Here is a 27,490-nt window from a genome sequence, read left to right as displayed (position 1 = left end):
TGTAAGATCAGGGATATTTCAGGGTTTACATAACATAAAACCTAATGAAGTAATAATTTGTTCAATGATTCTGTGTAAGGGAAGGAATTTACATAGTCCAAATTTGTCCCAAGTGAAGCAAGAATTTAGTAGATCTATAAAAACAAAACTACAAAATACTGCTGCAGAATTTTTTCTCTAAGGCTACGTTCCCACGATGAGCTTTTGTCGCATTTTAAACGCTGCATATTTTCACTGCATCAAAAACGTAGAGTCTTAGAGTTCCAGCAAAGTGGATGGGATGTATAGAAATCTCATGCCCACTGTGCTTCTTTTTAAAGCAGCGTTTCTGACCTGCGGTGCGTGATTCAGATGCGCAGCATGTCAATTTCTCTTGCAGGTATGCTGAGTTTTCTGTGCAAAATGTCCCCATAGACTTGCATTAGGTGCAGAAACTCCGCAGGTAAAAAATGCATATGCATTTTAAGTGCGTTTCGATAGCGGAAACGCATCAAAAACGCATGTAATCATCACCTAAGTTATCAATAAAGTTTTGTGAAAGCAAAACACCAGGAATTATCAAAAACAAAGCAGCTTTATTAAAAACATGACTCACCAACAATAGACAAAAATTGCAGGGTCAAAAATGCGATAAAAAGGCATGTTAAAAAAACGCAATAGAAAAACGCAATAGAAAAACGTAAGTAATCTAATTTAAATAATAGGTGAAGAAATTGTGCAACATCAGAAACTCATCATGGGAACATAGCCTAATGGTAAAGAATTGCATTGTGTCCAATAGCTAAGTATACAATTATTTTTAGCCTTATTTTCCTGGATGTTCCATAAGAAATCCCAGAGGTTTTTAATTAGCCTTTGATTATGGTATATCAGCATTTTTATTTTTGCAGTGAAGACCTTTTTCCTGTAAGCCCTTCACTATAAAGAAAAAAAATACAGGCAATATTATTTCTAATGCAAGAAAACATCTCAAAGATGTGCTTCACCTTTTTTATTGGTGACTTTTCGACTGGTCCCTTGAATTCCAGGAACTGGACGCAGGTATTTTTTCTTTACTGGGGGTGGGCGAAAAATCGGAGAAGCAGGAACTGAGAGACAAACTGGAAGTCCTGCAGCGCTCATCAGGAGACCACTTATGCCTAATTTAGGCAATAAAGAGCAATTAGGAAAGCTTTGAGCTATGTACTAATGTACAGTATGGTGTAAAAAAAAACCCTTCACCTTGATTTCCACCCTATAGTTACCTGCAAGTGCGGGTGGGACTATTCCAGATCCTTCCATATTATATAGGGGCAGTGGTGGCACCCTGCAAAACACAGAAATTCTTTACAAATATTCAAACACTTTATATTAATTACCATTTATTTTAGCTTGTTATATATACACATGCTGGAAAGCCATTACATTAAAATCACTGAAAGGTGGGGAATAACTGTGCCCACGATCAGGAAATAGCAACGTTTCGGAAGCAGCGTATTTTCGCTTCGTCCAAAATGCTGAGTTCTAATCACACAGTTAAAACCGTATGTGTTCATTGAAACATGCGCATTTAATGCATCTAATGAATGGCGATGGGTGACACTACGAAGGGGAGACTAGAGTCTCCACAGCAGATAATAGACATGCTGCGGCTCGTAAACCTGCACTATGTCAAATAGAAGCACAGTGGGCATGAGATTTCTATAAATCCCATCCACTGTGCTTCTAATGTAAAATGCAGCGTTTTGGACACAGCGCAGGTGAGCTGCGTCCAAAACGCTACGATTCCTGATTGCTGGCACGTACTCTAACACAGTGAGTAAAGTCGCATGACAATGGCACTATCAATGAGTGGGGTATATGAGGCACATTCACCGGAGTGGAGTTTTATTAGCGTCTTATCAGTATAAGGCCAGGGTCACACCAGCGTATGGCATCTGATGCGAGAGCATTGGATGCGATATGCTAATGACACTCGGCTCCTGCTCTGCTACGAGTGGGAGCCGAATGTCAGTGCTCCGTGCTCCGATCCTTTCATACAGAGAGGATCGCAGCACAGCTGTGGAGGGGACGGATAAATCAATTTCTCCATCTCCTCTGTTGCTGGCATCGGCGGGAATCACACTGAACTCGGGTGTTATCTGAGTGCAGTGCGATGTTTCACACACACCCATAGGTTTATATGGGTGCGTACAATCCGAATCCATCATGCAATCGTAGCATGCTGCATTTTTTTTTTCAGCCCGATCGCAATCCGATCGGAGCTGGGGAAAAAACGCCACTGGGCACACCATCATAGGATTAAATGGGTACGAATGCAATCTGATTTTTTTATCAGATTGCATTCGTCTGATTTAATCGCAACTGAGAGCGAGCTCTAACACTGACAAAGGCCAAAATGTTATAGACGACTGGACATGTGAATCTGCAACAGGGTCCTGGAGACAAAAGTCTCACTAATTTATATGGAGAGGGAATGCTAGCCGGTCTGATCCCACAACAAAACTGCTGCAGTGGGCAAGTGAACATGAGAAATGGACTATGGAGCTCTGGAAAAAGATGGCCTGGCTTGACAAATCACATTCTCTTTTACACCATGTGGATGGCCGGGTTCACATATGCCATTTACCTGGGGAATAGATGGAATTAGGATGCTGCTGGCAGGGGCATTTATACAAATCACGATGCCCCATAGCAAAGGTCCAAATTGGACCCCTCTTCCAAAAAGAAAAAAATATTAAGAGGATTCGATCAGTAATGGCGCATAGGCACAATCACAGAAAGTCGGGACTTGTACTATATCATGCACACAAAAATAGGGCCCCTACTGAAGCCCATAAGTGTTATATAAAAATAATATATAAGAAATAATGATTCCATGAATCCACTATCGCATAATGATTACTCTGCTGACCCTTTGTCAGAAAACAGGGAATGTCAGACTATTGTGTATGCCCCAGGTGATATCAAATATTTCAGGGTTTGTTTTTTGTGGATAGCCACTTTAAAAGAAAAAAGAGACCCATCAGTCTCAAGAGATATCTGAATGGACTAAGTGAGCAAGTTATTCTGGTTGTGATCGTATCCAAATAACTGAACTGGATTTTTTTTTATTTTCAGCAAGCGAACATTATATTTATATCAGTTTTTATTGAGAACGTTTAAGGGTTTTTTCCTTGTTGTATCTGCTCCTTAGAGACTTCTTATATATTTAATGTGTACATTTTTATACAATCTATGTACATTGAATTTTCATTTTGTACACTGAATGCCAAAAAAAAAAAACACTACTCACCTAGCCCCATTCCCACTATGCGCGGCTCTGTGTGTGGGCTATGGCTCGGCGCTGCAGGTGTGATCTAGTGATTTCATTGCATCTACAGCGTTGAGACTAAGGCCCCCTTCATATGTCCGTGTTTCCGGTATGTGTGGCATTCGTTTTCACGCGTACGGGAGACATGTACACATGCAGACCCATTATAATCTATGTAACGGCAAACATGTCCGTGTTTTTACACGGACTGTGTGTCCTTGTGACCCATACGTAGACATGTTAGTTTTTTTCCAGCAGCACGGATGACAATACCTACTGCACACGCGCACATGGATGACATGCGTGTGTCACGTATAGAATACAAAATAGAAATTAAAGATTTGTATGTGTTAAAGATGTGAAAATATGGATAGATAGTTAGGTATGAAGTAAATTGATGATTGATAGATCGATATCAGTCAGATATATAATTTTTGCCTTGCATGTGTAGCTTACTGTACATGTGTTAACCTTATAAATGAAAAAAATTACGTGGAGTCCTCCCTATTTTTGATAACCAGCAAAGGGTGAAGCAGACAGCTTTAACCGGCATGGTTATTAGGCATTTCCCAGCCTAAAAATACCAACCTGTAGCTGCCCCAGATGTGGAGCATCACATGAGATGCTCCAATTCTGGCGCATCGCCTACGCTCTTCCCGAGAGCCCTGGGGCATTGGCAATCAGGGTAAGGGGGCTTGGTGTTGATGCCAGCTGTGAATTGTCCACAAACACACCTGACATCAAGCCATGGTGTTCGTGATGGAGAGGTGTCTATCAGACACCCCCATTACTAACCCAGTAATAAAAAAAACACATAAAAAATACTTTATTTAAATAAACACTCCACAACATATTCCCTAGTTCACCGCACAGGTCCAATGTAGTCCACCGAATCTGACGTAGTTCAAGCGAAATCAATTACTATAAATCCTCCTTACAAAGCCTGTGGAGCCTCGTTTTGAAGCTCCATAGTCTTTGCAAACAGCCACTACGTGAGTCCAGGATGATCTGAACAGCGGTGACATCAGTAACGTTACCGGTCTTCAGAGTCGCCAGGTCACACTCCCCACTGTTAGATCCGGTGACTCCATTGAGCAATAACGTTAATGAAGCCACCGCTCTTCAGAATCGCCGGTCTCACACAGTGCAGAGTGACCTGGCAGTGGCTGTTTGCAAAGACTATGGAGCGTCAGAACGAGGCTCCATAAGCTTTGTATGGAGGATTCGCTGGTCTTTGTTGGATTCGGTAGACTAAGTCAGACCTACGTGGGAACTTATTTTTAATAAAGTGGTGAACAAGGGAAAGTGTCTTTGTTTGTCTGTGTTTTGTGTGTATGTTCTTTTCAGATTTCCAGTCTCTGGGCTACGTTGGATTCAGTGGACTATGGCGGACCTGCTTGGGATTTTTTTTTATAAAGTGGTGAATTAGGGAAAGTGTGGTGGAGTGTTTATTTAAATAAAGTATTTTTTGTGTGTCTGTTTTCTTTTTATTACTGGGTTGGTAATGGGAGTGTCGTATAGACACCTTTCCATTGCTAACACAAAGGCTTGATGCCAGCTGAGTTTTTGGACAATTCACAGATGACATCAACCCCAAGCCCAATTACCCAGATTGCCAATGCAAGCGCCAGAATTAGAGCATCTCATGTATTGCTTCACTTCTGGGGCGGCAGCGGGCTGGTATTTTTAGGCTGGGAAGGGCGCAATAACCATGGACCTTCCCAGTCTGATAATATCAGCTCAAAGTTGTCTGCTTTAACTTTGCTGGTTACCATATTTTTCATTTATTAGGTTAATACATGTACAGTAAGCTATACAAGCAAGGCAAAAATTATAAATCTCACGGATATCTTTATATCTATCTATTCATCTATTTACCATCTGTCTATATCTATATATCTTTGCATATCTTCAACACCTAAAAATCTGTCATTTCTATTCTGCATTCTCTTCCGGTACATGTCACATGGACGGCACGGGCATGTCACACGGATGGTACACACATATAGACAACAGAAAACCACATGGATAGTAAAAATGGACCGTTCTACACCTACGTTTTTTTAAGCGGTCATGTGAAGGGGGGCTCAAATGGACAAGCTGCATGGTGGAGTGGAGAACTGATAGCTCCCAGTTCCACCACTGTATTCAATTATATCTGTATCCTCAATGTTTAAATAGAGGTGCCATGTGGGGCAGTGGTGATGCATCTGGTGTCCCAACTAAAGGACCACATAGCAGACACGTGGTCTGCTGCTATTGGCAGTACGGCACTGGGAAGAAAACAAGCCGCTAAAGGCAGCGCAATGCTATGAGAAATGTTCTGTTTGGAAACTTTGGGTTGTGGTATTCATGTGAACGTAGTGGCCTCTTTCAGAAGGATAATGCACCCTGCCCTACTGCACACATTGTTCAGGAATGGCTTGAGAAACATGATTAAAAGTTGAAGATGCTGATGTGACATACAAATTTCTCAAAATTCAGTTTGATCAAGCATTTGTGTGATGTGCTGGAAAAACAAGTCAAAACCATGGAGTAAAGGAATCCTTTATGTAAAAAAGTGGTGTTAGATACCAAAAGATGCCTGCAGAGGTCTTGTGGAATACATGCCACAAATGGTCAAGCTACTTTGGTGAAATGAAACCTGCAGAATAATAGTCAGGTAATTTTGATATTATGCCTGATACCAGAAATGTGTTGACTGCTGCAAACAACCAGATATCAACATGCAGAAAATGAAACAATAATCCACATTTACCTAGTTATGCTCCTGTCCTTTTGAGTTTGATGACCATCAAACCGTGATCCACTGCCTTCTAACTGACGTCCAGGCCAACTTGCTGATTTTACACTCTGTACCAGAAGACATTGTGGGCAAGTACAGGGTGGGGGGCTCATTCTTCTTCTCAGTGAAGTTGATCGAGATAAACCTTTGCCAGCTAAGGTAGATTTTGAGCGGTTGAAGTTAGCATGAGGACTTACTAGACCAGGCTTTAAATCAGTAGATCTCGACTGGGACCTAACAAACTCAGGTTTGACATCTGAAGGTCTGGAATTAGATCTTACAAAGCCAGGTCTAGAACCCACACTTCTACAATCTGAATTTCCTATCGCGATGAGTGCACTATCATGCTGTGATACTGATTTAGCTAGCACAGGTCTAAAATCTGCTTGTCTTGAGTCAGATCTGTCACTTCCTGGCTTAGAGATCGATCTGATTAACACAGGCCTACAGTCAGAGAGTTGAGAAGTAGACCCAGTCAATTTAGAATTATCAAAAGGTCTAGAATTTGGGAGAAAATCAGGCCTAGTTTCTTCTGGCTTAGAAATTGACCTGTTCAATTCATTTCTATATTCTCCAGGTCTAGGAGCTATATAATTTGAAGACGACACGGACTCTGATACTCCATGTCTAGGTTTAGAAGCTGATAAAAGCGGACTACAATTACCTCGTCTACAATCAGGACTCATGTGTGCCCATTGTGGCTGGATCATTGTGTTAGGCTCGAGAAGCAATGAATTTGTTTTCTCCGACCAAGGACTGGAATTAGGTGGAGTGGTTTTATTACAATAGGATGGCCTATCATTTTGGTTTATTACGCTAGCTTCAAAATTAATTAATTCATTGCTGGTATTTTCCAAACCTCGATTACAGTCGACTGAAAGATCATTAGAATTGACAAGTTCATGACTGGATTGTAACGGTCCATTGCTGTAATTTACCATCCCATGATTAAAGTTCATTAATATCTGGTTAGAGTTCATGATTTCGCTCTTTGAATTACCCAACATGTGCTGAATATCTGTCATCCTGTAATTGTAGTTGCCAGGGTCATGTCTGGAGGGAGCTGTCTGTTGGTGCGAGTCCATATTCACCTGATTTCTGCCAAATACTAAATTGTTTGAATTGATTAATGTCTTGCTTGTGTCAATATCTATCAGCTCCTTCTTCGAGCTAGCTCTGCCAGAATTCACAAGTCCCAATTTATTTAAATGCAATAGCTCCTGACTAGGATTCACAGGAATTCTGTAAATAGGACATACTCCATATTTCGATTTTCCATCCTGAAGAAGTTGGGGAATCACAGGCTGAAATTTAGCTGAAGGACACTTGATTCCTGCTGTAGGGTAGGGAGCGTGAGCACGAGCACGGACTCTTATTCTCTTTTGAGAAGGAAATTTGACTTGAGTCATGGTTTGAAGGCATATATGCGACCCGCTACAGGGCTCTCCAAGACGAACACCTTGCTGCTGTTTCTCAAAAGCTTCCTGGATCAAAACTGACAATCGGGTTTCAAATGGGACCCAATGCCCTGGGAGCTCCTCCCTTTCCCATACTATCCCTTGTCCAGGTGCACTGTAAAGGGGAAAGGTCACTCTTCTTGCTGGATAGAGGGTACCTGTATGGAAAAAAAAATTAAGTGGTCAGTATATAAAATGTCCACGATATTAATAATGTGGATATTCAAAAAGTTTGTAAAAACAAGAAGGAAGACAGGAAGCATGAAAACTTTTCTGCCAGGTAAACCACTTTTCTGACAAAGCACGTTCCCAGATTGTTTAGCACAACAATTTTTAAAGTGAATATGTCACCAAGTTTTGTCACCTAGTGTAAAGACAGAGACCCTGATTCCTGTGATGTGTCACTTACTGGGCTGCCTGCTGTAGTTGTGATGAAATCACTGCTTTATCAGCAGGAGATTATCACTAGAGGAATACTAAATCTGCTGCAAGTTAGTCCTCCAGATTCATGAGCTCTGTATAACCCCCCCACTGAATGACAGCTCACTGCCTATGCACAGTGCACACAGAAAGCTGCCAATCGGTGGTTATAGTGGGATTATACAGGACTCGGCATTCAGAGAACTGGTAGATCTGCAGCAGAAAATTTATTTTTAACCAAACTGTAGCAAGCAGTAAACTTAGTGCCTTATTGGTGGAATCAGGGTCTCTGCCCCTACATCATGCTGCTCTCAGATGGTGCAGCAAAACCTGGTGAAAGATAACCTTTTACTCATTAGCAGTTGAACTTCTGGTAAAAAATTCACTAGCAGAAACCACTGAAACATTGCATCTGTCTCTATCATGTGGGCAATTCAACATTTAAAAGATTGAGGACCCTAATAATGTCATAGGTTGAATGCCACTGTTATAGATTATGCTTTATCTAAATCATATTGCTGGTCTCATGTCCCTTAACATACTGACTGCAGCAAATGTATTCCATAGACATCAATGCATCAGGTCATTTTTCCAATACCTGATTTGATCTTCTAAAGTTTCTAAAAGTGTTTCTCTTTTTATATTTGTTTTTATGGCGAAAAGCCTTGACATTATACAAACTTTAATATACAGTATGTTCAATACATATTGACCATTATAGTGTTGTATCACACTAAGGTGTAAATCTGTCCATAGATTGTCTTATAGACCTAGGAGACAAAATTCACAAATTGCCCCTATGACCTCTCATTAGACCCCCTACCTGCTATGAAAACCCACTGTGCTGCAGATGCGCAGATTGGGTAATGTGAGAAGTTTGATCGTGAAAAAATATCTCTGTACCAAAATACTATTACAATAATTTAGTATATAACAAATAATTAAAAACATTACACTGAATAAAAAACTATTATGACCCTAAGTCATTGCTTAACAGAAGACCAAATGTGTGGTTGCCCCTCGGCAGAAGACAATTCTTTAGACTTTATTTTAGTATTATGAGGAATTACACGTTTCTACGATTTGTGATGGTTGTGACAACTTACAAATCCCTTCTGTTTCCAGAACGCAGTGCTGTACTTCACGATCTGCCATCACATCACACCATGTCCTTCATGGTAACCCATCCTTACCATCTATGTGCAGTTTCAGAATTGTTTGCTCAGTCTTTTTCTTTACTTTGCATAGTCATTGATAACCATTCCCATTGATTTTGGCAGGATATTGTGAAAAATAGTTCAGCGTGATGTACCGTAGCCTTATTCACTAATGTTTGCTTTGAATGCAATCTAATTTTCTGAAAGAGCTTGAGAAGTGACGTCTCTCCTTTTTGAAAAATCTATCCCCTCTTTGTTTGAGAAGCTTGCAGCCCTACAAGAAAGACTCACATCATTTTCTCTGGGAGCTGTGGGACTTTCTTTTATGTGGGACATTAGAGAGAAAGAACACACATTCTTCAAAGTTAAACCTAATTGCTATTCAAGGACCTTGGTTACAACTAAAGCATATTTATGTTCAGGGCTTACCAATAACTTTTTGTTCAGTGAACCACCCATACAATTATTTACCATGCCTTTTTATTAGTCCATGGCTTCTTCCAGACAAATGCATTGATATATATGTCAAATTGTCTCTTCAGAGAGGAAGAGGACCAGAACTCTAGTGCCACCTATCGGAAGTAGCAATCCTAAAAGTCAATATTGACTCTTCAAGGAACCTTATCACATGAGTTAGGATAATTGCCAAAAACCAAAATCTCAATTTGCAGACACTGTATTTCAGGGTACTGCCCCTCATCAGTGCAAAGTGTGAGATCTGGTTTGGCTGGGTGAGAGGCATTAGACCAGGATCCAAGGGGTAACATTTCTCCTTGTTTATCCTTGGGGAGAGTGACATGTCAGGCCTGACATGCCAAGGTGAGGAGACTTTTGCATATTTCCCAGAGGAGCATTGCGGCTTAAAAGTCTCCTCACCTTGGCATGTCAGGCCTGACATGTCACTCTCCCCAAGGATAAACGTTACCCCTTGGATCTCGATATATATGTCAGTAAGGCTAGGCTCATACACCCAGAGAGCTCTCTGTTTAGCCTTGTTGCAGGCACTGTGACCTTGTGTTTGTGCATGTCTGAAAAAGACAAACTCTGCCAGGATGAAGGACAGACAATGTCCACAGTGGCTCAGTCGGCTTCCTAATAGCCTAAGGCTCCATTGGGGCTCTGTCAGGGTTGCCAGTCAGGATCCTGTTTTTCGTGGCTTATGGCTGAAACCAAGATGCAGCGCTCAGAGGAGAGCATTGTATGTGTGTATGTCGCTGGTCTTTCACGTAAGGTGGATCCACAATAAAAAGGATGCATTTTAGTTTCCATCAGTGTTTTCTAAGTACGGTATTCTATCAGCATTTGATATTTTTTACATCTGAAATTCCATTTATTGCTGTTATATTCTATTTGGCAAAAACAGATCCTAGTGAATGAAAATACTGATCCAATGCTGATAGCGTGCGAGTGAAATATATATGGCACCAGGGGCGGATCTACCACCGATGCAGCTGGTGCAACTGCACCGGGGCACGGCGGTGCAGGGGGACCCTTGACAGGCAGCTGATAATGAGGGCAATTTGGCCTGCTTCTCTGAGCCCCATGCTCTGGGGGGCCCATGGCCAGATTGCCCTCATCATATGCAGCGGGCATGGAGCGATCCCTGCAGCTCTGCTGCTGACAGGAGTGAAATGGCAGCAGAGCTGGAGGGATCCATCCTCACCTCTCCTTCCAGGCTGCCCGGCGCTTCCTCCCTCACACAGGCGCGCGCTGCTTGATGATGTCATCATGCAGCGCGGGCCTGTGTGTCAGGGAGAAAGTTACCGGAGATGAGGAGGATGTTGCAGGAGAGCGAGCTGAGGTAGGTTGTGTTTTTTATTTTTTTAACTGAACCTCGGGTAGCTGGGGAGAGGAACAGGAGAATGAAGGGGGGCTGTGGAGAGCAATGAGAGAACTCTGTGGAGAGCAATAAGAGGAAGATGGGGAGAGCAAAGAGGGGCTGGGGAGAGCAATGAGAGGTGGCTGGGGAGAGAAATGAGAGAAGGCAGGGGAGAGCAATGAGAAAAGGCTGGGGAGAGCAATTAGAGGAGGCTAGGGAGAGCAATGAGAGGAGGCTGGGGAGAGCAATGAGGGGAGGCTGGGGAGAGCAATGTGAGGAGACTGGGGATAGCAATGAGAGGAGGCTGGGGAGGGCAATGAGGGGAGGATGGAGAGAGCAATGAGGGGAGGCTGGGGACAGCAATGTGGGGAGGCTGGGGAGAGCAAAGCAGGGGCTGGGGAGAGCAATGAGGGGAGGCTGGGGAGAGCAATCATGTGAGGCTGGGGAGAGCAATGTGGGGAGGCTGGTGAGAGCAATGCTGGGGCTGGGGAGAGCAATGAGTGGAGTCTGGGGAGAGCAATGTGTGGAGGCTGAGGAGAGCAATGAGGGGAGGCTGGGGAGAGCAATAAGGGGAGGCTTGGGATAGTAATGAGGGGCTGGGGAGAGCAATGAGAGGAGGCTGGGGAGAGCAATGAGAGGAGGCTGGGGAGAGCAATGTGGGGAGGCTGGGGACAGCAATGCTGGGGAGAGCAATGAGGGGAGGCTGGGGAGAGCAATGTGGGGGAGGCTGGGGAGAGCAATGAGGGGAGGCTGGGGAGAGCAATAAGGGGAGGCTTGGGAGAGCAGTGAGGGGCTGGGGAGAGCAATGAGAGGAGGCTGAAGAGAGCAATGTGGGGAGGCTGGGGACAACAATGTGGGGAGGCTGGGGAGAGCAATGTGGGGAGGCTGGGGAGAGCAATGCTGGGGCTGGGGAGAACAATGATAGGGCTGGGGACAACAATGAGGGGAGGCTGGGGAGAGGAATGAGGGGCTGGGAGAGCAATGAGGGGAGGCTTGGGAGAGCAATGTGGGGAGGCTCGGGAGAACAATGAGGGGAGGCTGGGGAGAACAATAAGGGGAGGCTTGGGAGAGCAATGAGGGGCTGGGGAGAGCAGTGAGAGGAGGCTGAGGACAGCAATGTGGGGAGGCAGGGGAGAACAATGTGGGGAGGCTGGGGAGAGCAATGTGGGGAGGCTGGGGAGAGCAATGCTGGGGCTGGGAAATCAATCTGGGGAGGCTGGGGAGAGCAATGCTGGAGCGAACAATTATAGGGCTGGGGACAGCAATGAGGGGAGGCTGGGGAGAGGAATGAGGGGCTGGGAGAGCAATGAGGGGAAGCTGGGGAGAGCAATGTGGGGAGGCTGGGGAGAGCAATGCTGGGGCTGGGGAGAGCAATGAGGGGAGGCTGGGGAGAGCAATGTGGGGAGACTGGGGAGAGCAATGAGGGGAGGCTGGGGAGAGCAATAAGGGGATGCTTGGGAGAGCAATGAGGGGCTGCAGAGAGCAATGAGAGGAGGCTGAAGAGAGCAATGTGGGGAGGCTGGGGAGAACAATGTGGGGAGGCTGGGGAGAGCAATGTGGGGAGGCTGGGGAGAGAAATGCTGGGGCTGGGAGATCAATGTGGGGAGGCTGGGGAGAGAAATGCTGGGGCGAACAATGATAGGGCTGGGGACAGCAATGAGGGGAGGCTGGTGAGAGGAATGAGGGGCTGGGAAAGCAATGAGGGGAAGCTGGGGAGAGTGATGAGGGGAGGCTGGGGAGAGCAATGAGGGGAGGCTGGGGAGAGCAATGTGGGGAGGCTGGGGAGAGCAATGAGGGGAGACAGGGGAGAGCAATAACAGGAGGCTTGGGAGAGCAATGAGGGGCTGGGGAGAGCAATGAGAGGAGGCTGAGGAGGGCAATGTGGAGAGGCTGGGGAGAACAATGTGGGGAGGCTGGGGAGAGCAATGTGGGGAGGCTGGTGAGAGGAATGAGGGGCTGGGAAAGCAATGAGGGGAAGCTGGGGAGAGCGATGAGGGGAGGCTGGGGAGAGCAATGAGGGGAGGCTGGGGAGAGGAATGAGGGGCTGAGAAAGCAATGAGGGGAAGCTGGGGAGAGCGATGAGGGGAGGCTGGGGAGAGCAATGAGGGGAGGCTGGGGAGAGCAATGTGGGGAGGCTGGGGAGAGCAATGAGGGGAGACAGGGGAGAGCAATAACAGGAGGCTTGGGAGAGCAATGAGGGGCTGGGGAGAGCAATGAGAGGAGGCTGAGGAGAGCAATTTCGGGAGGCTGGGGAGAACAATGTGGGGAGGATGGGGAGAGCAATGTGGGGAGGCTGTGGAGAGCAATGCAGGGGCTGGGGAGAGCAATGAGTGGAGTCTGGGGAGAGCAATGTGTGAAGGCTGGGGAGAGCAATGAGGGGAGGCTTGGGAGAGCAATAAGGGGGGGCTTGGGAGAGCAGTGAGGGGCTGGGGAGAGCAATGAGAGGAGGCTGAGGAGAGCAATGTGGGGAGGCTGGGGAGAACAATGTGGGGAGGCTGAGGAGAGCAATGTGGGGAGGCTGGGGAGTGCAATGCTGGAGCTGCGGAGAGCAATGTGGGGAGGCTGGGGAGAGCAATGAGGGGAGGCTGGGGACAGCAATGTGGGGAGGCTGGGGACAGCAATGCTGGGGAGAGCAATGAGGGGAGGCTGGGGAGAGCAATGTGGGGGAGGCTGGGGAGAGCAATGAGGGGAGGCTGGGGAGAGCAATAAGGGGAGGCTTGGGAGAGCAGTGAGGGGCTGGGGAGAGCAATGAGAGGAGGCTGAAGAGAGCAATGTGGGGAGGCTGGGGACAACAATGTGGGGAGGCTGGGGACAGCAATGTGGGGAGGCTGGGGAGAGCAATGCTGGGGCTGGTGAGATCAATGTGGGGAGGCTGGGGAGAGCAATGCTGGGGCTGGGGAGAACAATGATAGGACTGGGTACAACAATGAGGGGAGGCTGGGGAGAGGAATGAGGGGCTGGGATAGCAATGAGGGGAGGCTGGGGAGAGCAATGTGGGGAGGCTTGGGAGAGCATTGAGGGGAGGCTGGCGAGAGCAATAAGGGGAGGCTTGGGAGAGCAATGAGGGGCTGGGGAGAGTAGTGAGAGGAGGCTGAGGAGAGCAATGTGTGGAGGCTGGGGAGAACAATGTGGGGAGGCTGGTGAGAGCAATGTGGGGAGGCTGGGGAGAGCAATGCTGGGGCTGGGAGATCAATGTGGGGAGGATGGGGAGAGCAATGCTGGGGCAAACAATTATAGGGCTGGGGACAGCAATGAGGGGAGGCTGGGGAGAGGAATGAGGGGCTGAGAGAGCAATGAGGGGAAGCTGGGGAGAGCAATGTGGGGAGGCTGGGGAGAGCAATGCTGGGGCTGGGGAGAGTAATGAGGGGAGGCTGTGGAGAGCAATGTGGGGAGGCTGGGGAGAGCAATGAGGGGAGGCTGGGGAGAGCAATAAGGGGATGCTTGGGAGAGCAATGAGGGGCTGCAGAGAGCAATGAGAGGAGGCTGAAGAGAGCAATGTGGGGAGGCTGGGGAGAACAATGTGGGGAGGCTGGGGAGAGCAATATGGGGAGGCTGGGGAGAGAAATGCTGGGACTGGGAGATCAATGTGGGGAGGCTGGGGAGAGCAATGCTGGGGCGAACAATGATAGGGCTGGGGACAGCAATGAGGGGAGGCTGGTGAGAGGAATGAGGGGCTGGGAGAGCAATGAGGGGAAGCTGGGGAGAGCAATGTGGGGAGGCTGGGGAGAGCAATGCTGGGGCTGGGGAGAGCAATGAGGGGAGGCTGGGGAGAGCAATGAGGGGAGGCTGGGGAGAGCAATAAGGGGAGGCTTGTGAGAGCAATGAGGGGCTGCGGAGAGCAATGAGAGGAGGCTGAAGAGAGCAATGTGGGGAGGCTGGGGAGGACAATGTGGGGAGGCTGAGGAGAGCAATGTGGGGAGGCTGGGGAGAGCAATGCTGGGGCTGGGAGATCAATGTGGGGAGGCTGGGGAGAGCAATGCTGGGGCGAACAATGATAGGGCTGGGGACAGCAATGAGGGGAGGCTGGGGAGAGGAAAGAGGGGCTGGAAGAGCAATGAGGGGAGGCTGGGGAGAGCAATAAGGGGAGGCTTGGGAGAGCAGTGAGGGGCTGGGGAGAGCAATGAGAGGAGGCTGAAGAGAGCAATGTGGGGAGCCTGGGGACAACAATGTGGGGAGGCTGGGGAGAGCAATGTGGGTAGGCTGGGGAGAGCAATGCTGGAGCTGCGGAGATCAATGTGGGGAGGCTGGGGAGAGCAATGCTGGGGCTGGGGAGAACAATGATAGTGCTGGGATCAATGTGGGGAGGCTGGGGAGAGCAATGCTGGGGCTGGGGAGAACAATGATAGTGCTGGGGACAGCAATGAGGGGAGGCTGGGGAGAGGATTGAGGGGCTGGGAGAGCAATGAGGGGAAGCTGGGGAGAGCAATGTGGGGAGGCTGGGGAGAGCAATGCTGGGGCTGGGGAGAGCAATGAGGGGAGGCTGGGGAGAGCAATGAGGGGAGGCTGGGGAGAGCAATAAGGGGAGGCTTGGGAGAGCAATGAGGGGCTGCGGAGAGCAATGAGAGGAGGCTGAAGAGAGCAATGTGGGGAGGCTGGGGAGAACAATGTGGGGAGGCTGGGGAGAGCAATGTGGGGAGGCTGGGGAGAGCAATGCTGGGGCTGGGAGATCAATGTGGGGAGGCTGGGTAGAGCAATGCTGGGGCGAACAGTGATAGGGCTGGGGACAGCAATGAGGGGAGGCTGGGGAGAGGAATGAGGGGCTGGGAGAGCAATGAGGGGAGGCTGGGGAGAGCAATGTGGGGAGGCTCGGGAGAGCAATGTGGGAAGGCTGGGGAGAGCAATGCTGGGGCTGGGGAGAACAATGTGGGGAGGCTGTGGAGAGCAATGAAGGGAGGCTGGGGAGAGCAATGTGGGGAGGCTGGGGAGAGCAATGAGGTGAGGCTGGGGAGAGAAATAAGGGGAGGCTTGGGAGAGCAATGAGGGGCTGGGGAGAGCAATGAAAGGAGGCTGAGGAGAGCAATGTGGGGAGGCTGGGGAGAACAATGTGGGGAGGCTGGAGAGAAAAATGTAGGGAGGCTGGGGAGAGCAATGTGGGGAGGCTGGGGAGAGCAATGCTGGGGCTGGGGAGAACAATGATAGGCTAGGGAGGGCAATGAGGGGAGGCTGGGGAGAGCAATGAGGATCTGGGGAGAGCAATGAGGGGAGGCAGGGGAGAGCAATATAGGGAGGCTGGGGAGAGCAATGAGAGGAGGCTGGGGAGAGCAATGAGGGGAGACTAGGGAGAGCAATCAGGGGCTAGGAAGAGCAATGAGAGGAGGTTGGGAAGAGAAATGCTGAGGCTGGGGAGATCAATGAGGGGAGGCTGGGGAGAGAAATGTGGGGAGGCTGGGGAGAGCAATGCTGGGGCTGGGGAGAGCAATGAGGGGAGGCTGGGGAGAGCAATGTGGGGAGACTGGGGAGAGCAATGAGGGGAGACTGGGAGAGCAATAAGGGGAGTCTTGGGAGAGCAATGAGGGGCTGGGGAGAGCAATGAGGGGAGGCTGGGGAGAGCAATGAGGGGAGGCTGGGGAGAGCAATAAGGGGAGGCTTGGGAGAGCAATGAGGGGCTGCGGAGAGCAATGAGAGGAGGCTGAAGAGAGCAATGTGGGGAGGCTGGGGAGAACAATGTGGGGAGGCTGGGGAGAGCAATGTGGGGAGGCTGGGGAGAGCAATGCTGGGGCTGGGAGATCAATGTGGGGAGGCTGGGTAGAGCAATGCTGGGGCGAACAATGATAGGGCTGGGGACAGCAATGAGGGGAGGCTGGGGAGAGGAATGAGGGGCTGGGAGAGCAATGAGGGGAGGCTGGGGAGAGCAATGTGGGGAGGCTCGGGAGAGCAATGTGGGAAGGCTGGGGAGAGCAATGCTGGGGCTGGGGAGAGCAATGTGGGGAGGCTGTGGAGAGCAATGAAGGGAGACTGGGGAGAGCAATGTGGGGAGGCTGAGGAGAGCAATGAGGTGAGGCTGGGGAGAGAAATAAGGGGAGGCTTGGGAGAGCAATGAGGGGCTGGGGAGAGCAATGAAAGGAGGCTGAGGAGAGCAATGTGGGGAGGCTGGGGAGAACAATGTGGGGAGGCTGGAGAGAACAATGTAGGGAGGCTGGGGAGAGCAATGTGGGGAGGCTGGGGAGAGCAATGCTGGGGCTGGGGAGAACAATGATAGGCTAGGGAGGGCAATGAGGGGAGGCTGGGGAGAGCAATGAGGATCTGGGGAGAGCAATGAGGGGAGGCAGGGGAGAGCAGTATAGGGAGGCTGGGGAGAGCAATGAGAGGAGGCTGGGGAGAGCAATGAGGGGAGACTAGGGAGAGCAATCAGGGGCTAGGAAGAGCAATGAGAGGTTGGGAAGAGAAATGCTGAGGCTGGGGAGATCAATGAGGGGAGGCTGGGGAGAGAAATGTGGGGAGGCTGGGGAGAGCAATGCTGGGGCTGGGGAGAGCAATGAGGGGAGGCTGGGGAGAGCAATGTGGGGAGACTGGGGAGAGCAATGAGGGGAGACTGGGAGAGCAATAAGGGGAGTCTTGGGAGAGCAATGAGGGGCTGGGGAGAGCAATGAGAGGAGGCTGAGGAGAGCAATGTGGGGAGGCTGGGGAGAACAATGTGGGGAGGCTGGGGAGAACAATGTGGGGAGGCTGGGGAGAGCAATGTGTGGAGGCTGGGGAGAGCAATGCTGGGGCTGGGGAGAGCGATGAGGGGAGGCTGGGGAGAGCAATGAGGGGAGGCTGGGGAGAGCAATGTGAGGAGGCTGGGGAGAGCAATGATGGGAGACTGGGGAGAGCAATAAGAGGAGGCTTGGGAGAGCAATAAGAGGAGGCTTGGAAGAGCAATGTGGGGAGGCTGGGGAGAGCAATGAGGTGAGGCTGGGGAGAGCAATAAGGGGAGTCTTGGGAGAGCAATGAGGGGAGGCTTGGTGAGAGCAATAAGGGGAGGCTTGGGAGAGCAATGAGGGGCTGGCGAGAGCAATGAGAGGAGGCTGAGGAGAGCAATGTGGGGAGGCTGGAGAGAACAATGTGGGGAGGCTGGGGAGAGCAATGTTGGAGGCTGGGGAGAGCAATGCTGGGGCTGGGGAGAGCAATGTGGGGAGGCTGGGGAGAGCAATGAGGGGAGGCTGGGAGAGCAATGTGGGGAGGCTGGCGAGAGCAATTCTGGGGCTGGGGAGAGCAAAGAGGGGAGGCTGGGGAGAGCAATATGGGGAGGCTGGAGAGAACAATGTGGGGAGGCTGGGGAGAGCAATGCTGGGGCTGGGGAAAACAATGATAGTGCTGGGGACAGCAATGAGGGAAGGCTGGGGAGAGGATTGAGGGGCAGGGAGAGCAATGAGGGGAAGCTGGGGAGAGCAATGTGGGGAGGCTGGGGAGAGCAATGCTGGGGCTGGGGAGAGCAATGAGGGGAGGCTGGGGAGAGCAATGAGGGGAGGCTGAGGAGAGCAATAAGTGGAGGCTTGGGAGGCTTGGGAGAGCAATGAGGGGCTTGGGAGAGCAATGAGGGGCTGCGGAGAGCAATGAGAGGAGGCTGAAAAGAGCAATGTGGGGAGGCTGGGGAGAACAATGTGGGGAGGCTGGGGAGAGCAATGTGGGGAGGCTGGGGAGAGCAATGCTGGGGCTGGGAGATCAATGTGGGGAGGCTGGGTAGAGCAATGCTGGGGCGAACAATAATAGGGCTGGGGACAGCAATGAGGGGAGGCTGGGGAGAGGAATGAGGGGCTGGGAGAGCAATGAGGGGAGACTGGGGAGAGCAATGCGGGGAGGCTCGGGAGAGCAATGTGGGAAGGCTGGGGAGAGCAATGCTGGGGCTGGGGAGAGCAATGTGGGGAGGCTGTGGAGAGCAATGAAGGGAGGCTGGGGAGAGCAATGTGGGGAGGCTGGGGAGAGCAATGAGGTGAGGCTGGGGAGAGAAATAAGGGGAGGCTTGGGAGAGCAATGAGGGGCTGGGGAGAGCAATGAAAGGAGGCTGAGGAGAGCAATGTGGGGAGGCTGGGGAGAACAATGTGGGGAGGCTGGAGAGAACAATGTGGGGAGGCTGGGGAGAGCAATGTGGGGAGGCTGGGGAGAGCAATGTGGGGAGGCTGGGGAGAGCAATGCTGGGGCTGGGGAGAGCAATGAGGGGAGGCTGGGGAGAGCAATGAGGGGAGGCTGAGGAGAGCAATAAGGGGAGGCTTGGGAGGCTTGGGAGAGCAATGAGGGGCTTGGGAGAGCAATGAGGGGCTGCGGAGAGCAATGAGAGGAGGCTGAAAAGAGCAATGTGGGGAGGCTGGGGAGAACAATGTGGGGAGGCTGGGGAGAGCAATGTGGGGAGGCTGGGGAGAGCAATGCTGGGGCTGGGAGATCAATGTGGGGAGGCTGGGTAGAGCAATGCTGGGGCGAACAATGATAGGGCTGGGGACAGCAATGAGGGGAGGCTGGGGAGAGGAATGAGGGGCTGGGAGAGCAATGAGGGGAGACTGGGGAGAGCAATGCGGGGAGGCTCGGGAGAGCAATGTGGGAAGGCTGGGGAGAGCAATGCTGGGGCTGGGGAGAGCAATGTGGGGAGGCTGTGGAGAGCAATGAAGGGAGGCTGGGGAGAGCAATGTGGGGAGGCTGGGGAGAGCAATGAGGTGAGGCTGGGGAGAGAAATAAGGGGAGGCTTGGGAGAGCAATGAGGGGCTGGGGAGAGCAATGAAAGGAGGCTGAGGAGAGCAATGTGGGGAGGCTGGGGAGAACAATGTGGGGAGGCTGGAGAGAACAATGTGGGGAGGCTGGGGAGAGCAATGTGGGGAGGCTGGGGAGAGCAATGTGGGGAGGCTGGGGAGAGCAATGCTGGGGCTGGGGAGAACAATGATAGGCTAGGGAGGGCAATGAGGGGAGGCTGGGGAGAGCAATGAGGATCTGGGGAGAGCAATGAGGGGAGGCAGGGGAGAGCAGTATAGGGAGGCTGGGGAGAGCAATGAGAGGAGGCTGGGGAGAGCAATGAGGGGAGACTAGGGAGAGCAATCAGGGGCTAGGAAGAGCAATGAGAGGAGGTTGGGAAGAGAAATGCTGAGGCTGGGGAGATCAATGAGGGGAGGCTGGGGAGAGAAATGTGGGGAGGCTGGGGAGAGCAATGCTGGGGCTGGGGAGAGCGATGAGGGGAGGCTGGGGAGAGCAATGAGGGGAGGCTGGGGAGAGCAATGTGAGGAGGCTGGGGAGAGCAATGATGGGAGACTGGGGAGAGCAATAAGAGGAGGCTTGGGAGAGCAATAAGAGGAGGCTTGGAAGAGCAATGTGGGGCTGGGGAGAGCAATGTGGGGAGGCTGGGGAGAGCAATGAGGTGAGGCTGGGGAGAGCAATAAGGGGAGTCTTGGGAGAGCAATGAGGGGAGGCTGGGGAGAGCAATAAGGGGAGGCTTGGGAGAGCAATGAGGGGCTGGCGAGAGCAATGAGAGGAGGCTGAGGAGAGCAATGTGGGGAGGCTGGAGAGAACAATGTGGGGAGGCTGGGGAGAGCAATGTTGGAGGCTGGGGAGAGCAATGCTGGGGTTGGGGAGAGCAATGTGGGGAGGCTGGGGAGAGCAATGAGGGGAGGCTGGGGAGAGCAATGTGGGGAGGCTGGCGAGAGCAATTCTGGGGCTGGGGAGAGCAATGAGGGGAGGCTGGGGAGAGCAATATGGGGAGGCTGGAGAGAACAATGTGGGGAGGCTGGGGAGAGCAATGCTGGGGCTGAGGAAAACAATGATAGTGCTGGGGACAGCAATGAGGGAAGGCTGGGGAGAGGATTGAGGGGCTGGGAGAGCAATGAGGGGAAGCTGGGGAGAGCAATGTGGGGAGGCTGGGGAGAGCAATGCTGGGGCTGGGGAGAGCAATGAGGGGAGGCTGGGGAGAGCAATGAGGGGAGGCTGGGGAGAGCAATAACGGGAGGCTTGGGAGAGCAATGAGGGGCTTGGGAGAGCAATGAGGGGCTGCGGAGAGCAATGAGAGGAGGCTGAAAAGGGCAATGTGGGGAGGCTGGGGAGAACAATGTGGGGAGGCTGGGGAGAGCAATGTGGGGAGGCTGGGGAGAGCAATGCTGGGGCTGGGAGATCAATGTGGGGAGGCTGGGTAGAGCAATGCTGGGGCGAACAATGATAGGGCTGGGGACAGCAATGAGGGGAGGCTGGGGAGAGGAATGAGGGGCTGGGAGAGCAATGAGGGGAGACTGGGGAGAGCAATGCGGGGAGGCTCGGGAGAGCAATGTGGGAAGGCTGGGGAGAGCAATGCTGGGGCTGGGGAGAGCAATGTGGGCAGGCTGTGGAGAGCAATGAAGGGAGGCTGGGGAGAGCAATGTGGGGAGGCTGGGGAGAGCAATGAGGTGAGGCTGGGGAGAGAAATAAGGGGAGGCTTGGGAGAGCAATGAGGGGCTGGGGAGAGCAATGAAAGGAGGCTGAGGAGAGCAATGTGGGGCGGCTGGGGAGAACAATGTGGGGAGGCTGGAGAGAACAATGTGGGGAGGCTGGGGAGAGCAATGTGGGGAGGCTGGGGAGAGCAATGTGGGGAGGCTGGGGAGAGCAATGCTGGGGCTGGGGAGAACAATGATAGGCTAGGGAGGGCAATGAGGGGAGGCTGGGGAGAGCAATGAGGATCTGGGGAGAGCAATGAGGGGAGGCAGGGGAGAGCAGTATAGGGAGGCTGGGGAGAGCAATGAGAGGAGGCTGGGGAGAGCAATGAGGGGAGACTAGGGAGAGCAATCAGGGGCTAGGAAGAGCAATGAGAGGAGGTTGGGAAGAGAAATGCTGAGGCTGGGGAGATCAATGAGGGGAGGCTGGGGAGAGAAATGTGGGGAGGCTGGGGAGAGCAATGCTGGGGCTGGGGAGAGCAATGAGGGGAGGCTGGGGAGAGCAATGTGGGGAGACTGGGGAGAGCAATGAGGGGCTGGGGAGAGCAATGAGAGGAGGCTGAGGAGAGCAATGTGGGGAGGCTGGGGAGAACAATGTGGGGAGGCTGGGGAGAGCAATGTGTGGAGGCTGGGGAGAGCAATGCTGGGGCTGGGGAGAGCGATGAGGGGAGGCTGGGGAGAGCAATGAGGGGAGGCTGGGGAGAGCAATGTGAGGAGGCTGGGGAGAGCAATGAGGGGAGGCTGGGGAGAGCAATGAGGGGCTGGCGAGAGCAATGAGAGGAGGCTGAGGAGAGCAATGTGGGGAGGCTGGAGAGAACAATGTGGGGAGGCTGGGGAGAGCAATGTTGGAGGCTGGGGAGAGCAATGTTGGGGCTGGGGAGAGCAATGTGGAGAGGCTGGGGAGAGCAATGAGGGGAGGCTGGGGAGAGCAATGTGGGGAGGCTGGCGAGAGCAATTCTGGGGCTGGGGAGAGCAATGAGGGGAGGCTGGGGAGAGCAATGTGGGGAGGCTGGAGAGAACAATGTGGGGAGGCTGGGGAGAGCAATGCTGGGGCTGGGGAGAACAATGATAGTGCTGGGGACAGCAATGAGGGGAGGCTGGGGAGAGGATTGAGGGGCTGGGAGAGCAATGAGGGGAAGCTGGGGAGAGCAATGTGGTGAGGCTGGGGAGAGCAATGCTGGGGCTGGGGAGAGCAATGAGGGGAGGCTGGGGAGAGCAATGAGGGGAGGTTGGGGAGAGCAATAAGGGGAGGCTTGGGAGAGCAATGAGGGGCTGCGGAGAGCAATGAGAGGAGGCTGAAGAGAGCAATGTGGGGAGGCTGGGGAGAACAATGTGGGGAGGCTGGGGAGAGCAATGTGGGGAGGCTGGGGAGAGCAATGCTGGGGTTGGGAGATCAATGTGGGGAGGCTGGGTAGAGCAATGCTGGGGCGAACAATGATAGGGCTGGGGACAGCAATGAGGGGTGGCTGGGGAGAGGAATGAGGGGCTGGGAGAGCAATGAGGGGAGGCTGGGGAGAGCAATGTGGGGAGGCTCGGGAGAGCAATGTGGGAAGGCTGGGGAGAGCAATGCTGGGGCTGGGGAGAGCAATGTGGGGAGGCTGTGGAGAGCAATGAAGGGAGGCTGGGGAGAGCAATGTGGGGAGGCTGGGGAGAGCAATGAGGTGAGGCTGGGGAGAAAAATAAGGGGAGGCTTGGGAGAGCAATGAGGGGCTGGGGAGAGCAATGAAAGGAGGCTGAGGAGAGCAATGTGGGGAGGCTGGGGAGAACAATGTGGGGAGGCTGGAGAGAACAATGTGGGGAGGCTGGGGAGAGCAATGTGGGGAGGCTGGGGAGAGCAATGCTGGGGCTGGGGAGAACAATGATAGGCTAGGGAGGGCAATGAGGGGAGGCTGGGGAGAGCAATGAGGGTCTGGGGAGAGCAATGAGGGGAGACTAGGGAGAGCAATCAGGGGCTAGGAAGAGCAATGAGAGGAGGTTGGGGAGAGAAATGCTGAGGCTGGGGAGAACAATGAGGGGAGGCTGGGGAGAGAAATGTGGGGAGGCTGGGGAGAGCCATGCTGGGGCTGGGGAAAGCAATGAGGGGAGGCTGGGGAGAGCAATGTGGGGAGACTGGGGAGAGCAATGAGGGGAGACTGGGGAGAGCAATAAGGGGAGTCTTGGGAGAGCAATGAGGGGCTGGGGAGAGCAATGAGAGGAGGCTGAGGAGAGCAATGTGGGGAGGCTGGGGAGAACAATGTGGGGAGGCTGGGGAGAACAATGTGGGGAGGCTGGGGAGAGCAATGAGTGGAGGTTGGGGAGAGCAATGCTGGGGCTGGGGAGAGCGATGAGGGGAGGCTGGAGAGAACAATGTGGGGAGGCTGGGGAGAGCAATGCTGCGGCTGGGGAGAACAATGATAGTGCTGGGGACAGCAATGAGCGGAGGCTGGGGAGAGGATTGAGGGGCTGGGAGAGCAATGAGGGGAAGCTGGGGAGAGCAATGTGGGGAGGCTGGGGAGAGCAATGCTGGGGCTGGGGAGAGCAATGAGGGGAGGCTGGGGAGAGCAATGAGGGGAGGCTGGGGAGAGCAATAAGGGGAGGCTTGGGAGAGCAATGAGGGGCTGCGGAGAGCAATGAGAGGAGGCTGAAGAGAGCAATGTGGGGAGGCTGGGGAGAACAATGTGGGGAGGCTGGGGAGAGCAATGTGGGGAGGCTGGGGAGAGCAATGCTGGGGCTGGGAGATCAATGTGGGGAGGCTGGGTAGAGCAATGCTGGGGCGAACAATGATAGGGCTGGGGACAGGAATGAGGGGGGGCTGGGGAGAGGAATGAGGGGCTGGGAGAGCAATGAGGGGAGGCTGGGGAGAGCAATGTGGGGAGGCTCGGGAGAGCAATGTGGGAAGGCTGGGGAGAGCAATGCTGGGGCTGGGGAGAGCAATGTGGGGAGGATGTGGAGAGCAATGAAGGGAGGCTGGGGAGAGCAATGTGGGGAGGCTGGGGAGAGCAATGAGGTGAGGCTGGGGAGAGAAATAAGGGGAGGCTTGAGAGAGCAATGAGGGGCTGGGGAGAGCAATGAAAGGAGGCTGAGGAGAGCAATGTGGGGAGGCTGGGGAGAACAATGTGGGTAGGCTGGAGAGAACAATGTGGGGAGGCTGGGGAGAGCAATGTGGGGAGGCTGGGGAGAGCAATGCTGGGGCTGGGGAGAACAATGATAGGCTAGGGAGGGCAATGAGGGGAGGCTGGGGAGAGCAATGAGGGTCTGGGGAGAGCAATGAGGGGAGGCAGGGGAGAGTAGTATAGGGAGGCTGGGGAGAGCAATGAGAGGAGGCTGGAGAGAGCAATGAGGGGAGACTAGGGAGAGCAATCAGGGGCTAGGAAGAGCAATGAGAGGAGGTTGGGGAGAGAAATGCTGAGGCTGGGGAGATCAATGAGGGGAGGCTGGGGAGAGAAATGTGGGGAGGCTGGGGAGAGCAATGCTGGGGCTGGGGAGAGCAATGAGGGGAGGCTGGGGAGAGCAATGTGGGGAGACTGGGGAGAGCAATGAGGGGAGACTGGGGAGAGCAATAAGGGGAGTCTTGGGAGAGCAATGAGGGGCTGGGGAGAGCAATGAGAGGAGGCTGAGGAGAGCATTGTGGGGAGGCTGGGGAGAACAATGTGGGGAGGCTGGGGAGAACAATGTGGGGAGGCTGGGGAGAGCAATGTGTGGAGGCTGGGGAGAGCAATGCTGGGGCTGGGGAGAGCGATGAGGGGAGGCTGGGGAGAGCAATGAGGGGAGGCTGGGGAGAGCAATGTGAGGAGGCTGGGGAGAGCAATGAGGGGAGACTGGGGAGAGCAATAAGAGGAGGCTTGGGAGAGCAATAAGAGGAGGCTTGGAAGAGCAATGTGGGGCTGGGGAGAGCAATGTGGGGAGTCTTGGGAGAGCAATGAGGGGAGGCTGGGGAGAGCAATAAGGGGAGGCTTGGGAGAGCAATGAGGGGCTGGCGAGAGCAATGATAGGAGGCTGAGGAGAGCAATGTGGGGAGGCTGGAGAGAACAATGTGGGGAGGCTGGGGAGAGCAATGTGGGAGGCTGGGGAGAGCAATGCTGGGGCTGGGGAGAGCAATGTGGGGAGGCTGGGGAGAGCAATGAGGGGAGGCTGGGGAGAGCAATGAGGGGAGGCTGGGGAGAGCAATTCTGCGGCTGGGGAGAGCAATGAGGGGAGGCTGGGGAGAGCAATGTGGGGAGGCTGGGGAGAGCAATGAGGGGAGGCTGGGGAGAGCAATAAGGGGAGGCTTGGGAGAGCAATGAGGGCCTGGGGAGAGCAATGAGAGGAGGCTGAAGATAGCAATGTGGGGAGGCTGGGGACAACAATGTGGGGAGGCTGGGGAAAGCAATGTGGGGAGGCTGGGGAGAGCAATGCTGGGGCTGGGGAGATCAATGTGGGGAGGCTGGGGAGAGCAATGCTGGGCTGGAGAGAATAATGATAGGGCTGGGGACAGCAATGAGGGGAGGCTGGGGAGAGGAATGAGGGGCTGGGAGAGCAATGAGGGGAGTCTGGGGAGAGCAATGTGGGGAGGCTCGGGAGAGCAATGAGGGGCTGGGGAGAGCAATGAGAGGAGTCTGAGGAGAGCAATGTGGGGAGGCTGGGGAGGACAATGTGGGGAGGCTGGGGAGAGCAATGTGGGGAGGCTGGGGAGAGCAATGCTAGGGCTGGGGAGAGCAATGTGGGGAGGCTGGGGAGAGCAATGAGGGGAGGCTGGGAAGAGCAATGTGGGGAGGCTGGGGACAGCAATGCTGGGGCTGGGGAGAGCAATGAGGGGAGGCTGGGGAGAGCAATGTGGGGAGGCTGGGGAGAGCAATGAGGGAAGGCTGGGGAGAGCAATAAGGGGTGACTTGGGAGAGCAATGAGGGGCAGTGGAGAGCAATGAGAGGAGGCTGAAGAGAGCAATGTGGGGAGGCTGGGGAGAACAATGTGGCGAGGCTGGGGAGAGCACTGTGGGGAGGCTGGGGAGCGCAATGCTGGGTCTGGGAGATCAATGTGGGGAGGCTAGGGACGGCAATGTTGGGGCAAACAATGATAGGGCTGGGGACAGCAATGAGGGGAGGCTGGGGAGAGGAATGAGGGGCTGGGAGAGCAAAGAGGGGAGGCTGGGGAGAGCAATGTGGGGAGGCTCGGGAGAGCAATGAGAGGAGGCTGGGGAGAGCAATGAGGGGAGGCTGGGGAGAGCAATCAGAGGCTGTCAAGAGCAATGAGAGGCGGCTGGGGAGAGCAATGAGGGGAGGGTGGGGAGATTAATGTAGGGAGGCTAGGGAGAGCAATGTGGGGGTGGTGGGAGAGAGCAATGATGGGGTGTTGGGGAGAGAGCAATGATGGGGGTCTCTTTGCTTGTATTGTAAAGCCTTATAGATCGTGAATTTGTATAGAGAATTATCATCCACACAAAAAACAAAGGCGTATTAAGGATAATATAAAAACATTAACCTTTAACACTATATGGCCAGGCAGAAATACTGCAAAAAAAGGTATTACTAATTATGCATAAACACATATGAACAGATGACACAAGTGAATTACAGATGTCTCTTCATGATGCCTGCGTGTCACTGACCGAGAACGGAAGTGAGGCTCATAGGAAGCGGTGATCACGCATGCGAGCCGCAACAAACTGCATTCCTTAATGAGCAGCTGGACAGGATTACTGACAAGCAACATCCCCATATATAGCACATAACACACATTACCTATTGCGCTCCTTGAAGAAGTTAACCAAACGCGCATCGGAGCATTTAGGGTTGCCCCCACGCGTTCATCTTTAGCAGTTTTGTCCCAGGTAAATATACTGCATTTTTTGGAATGGGAATCATCGGTATGTCCCTATGGAGTACTGCTTTGTCTAACTCCTTTTAAGAGACATCAGTAACTCACTTGTGTCATCTGTTTATATGTGTTTATGCATAATTAGTAATACCTTTTTTTGCAGTATTTCTGCCTGGCCATATAGTGTTATTATTTACATTTATATATAATTGGTTATTTTGGATTGAACGCTAAGGGGGTTTGTTCCCCTATTTTCTGAAGTACGGGTATTTGCTTTTTATTTTGTTTTTTAATCAATTTAATGAATAAAGATTAATGTTTTTATATTATCCTTAATACTCCTTTGTTTTTTGTGTGGATGATAATTCTCTTTACAAATTCACGATCTAGAATTCTTGAGTTGGGTATGATATATAGTAACCTATGGATA

The 27,490-nt window shown here is 52.5% G+C and overlaps 1 protein-coding gene across 1 annotated transcript in view; it reads right to left on the bottom strand.

Moving 5' to 3' along the window:
* The window catches only part of LOC141273784 (E3 ubiquitin-protein ligase DTX4-like), a 109,191-nt gene that overhangs the window by 32,125 nt on the left and 49,576 nt on the right, over positions 1–27,490 (bottom strand). The window contains exons 2-4 of the mRNA XM_073686134.1: positions 6,051–7,692; positions 1,245–1,306; positions 987–1,139 (exon numbers count right to left, since the gene is read on the bottom strand). Coding sequence (XP_073542235.1) covers positions 987–1,139; positions 1,245–1,306; positions 6,051–7,692 — 1,857 coding nt within the window. The remainder of the gene's footprint in view (positions 1–986; positions 1,140–1,244; positions 1,307–6,050; positions 7,693–27,490) is intronic.

This window comes from Phyllobates terribilis, unplaced genomic scaffold, assembly GCF_046119375.1.
Source record: "Phyllobates terribilis strain yellow unplaced genomic scaffold, ASM4611937v1 Scaffold_5__5_contigs__length_657084704, whole genome shotgun sequence".
NCBI classification, from domain to species: domain Eukaryota; kingdom Metazoa; phylum Chordata; class Amphibia; order Anura; family Dendrobatidae; genus Phyllobates; species Phyllobates terribilis.
Note: the sequence above shows the minus strand (reverse complement) of the source record. Positions and strands in the feature narration are given on the sequence as shown.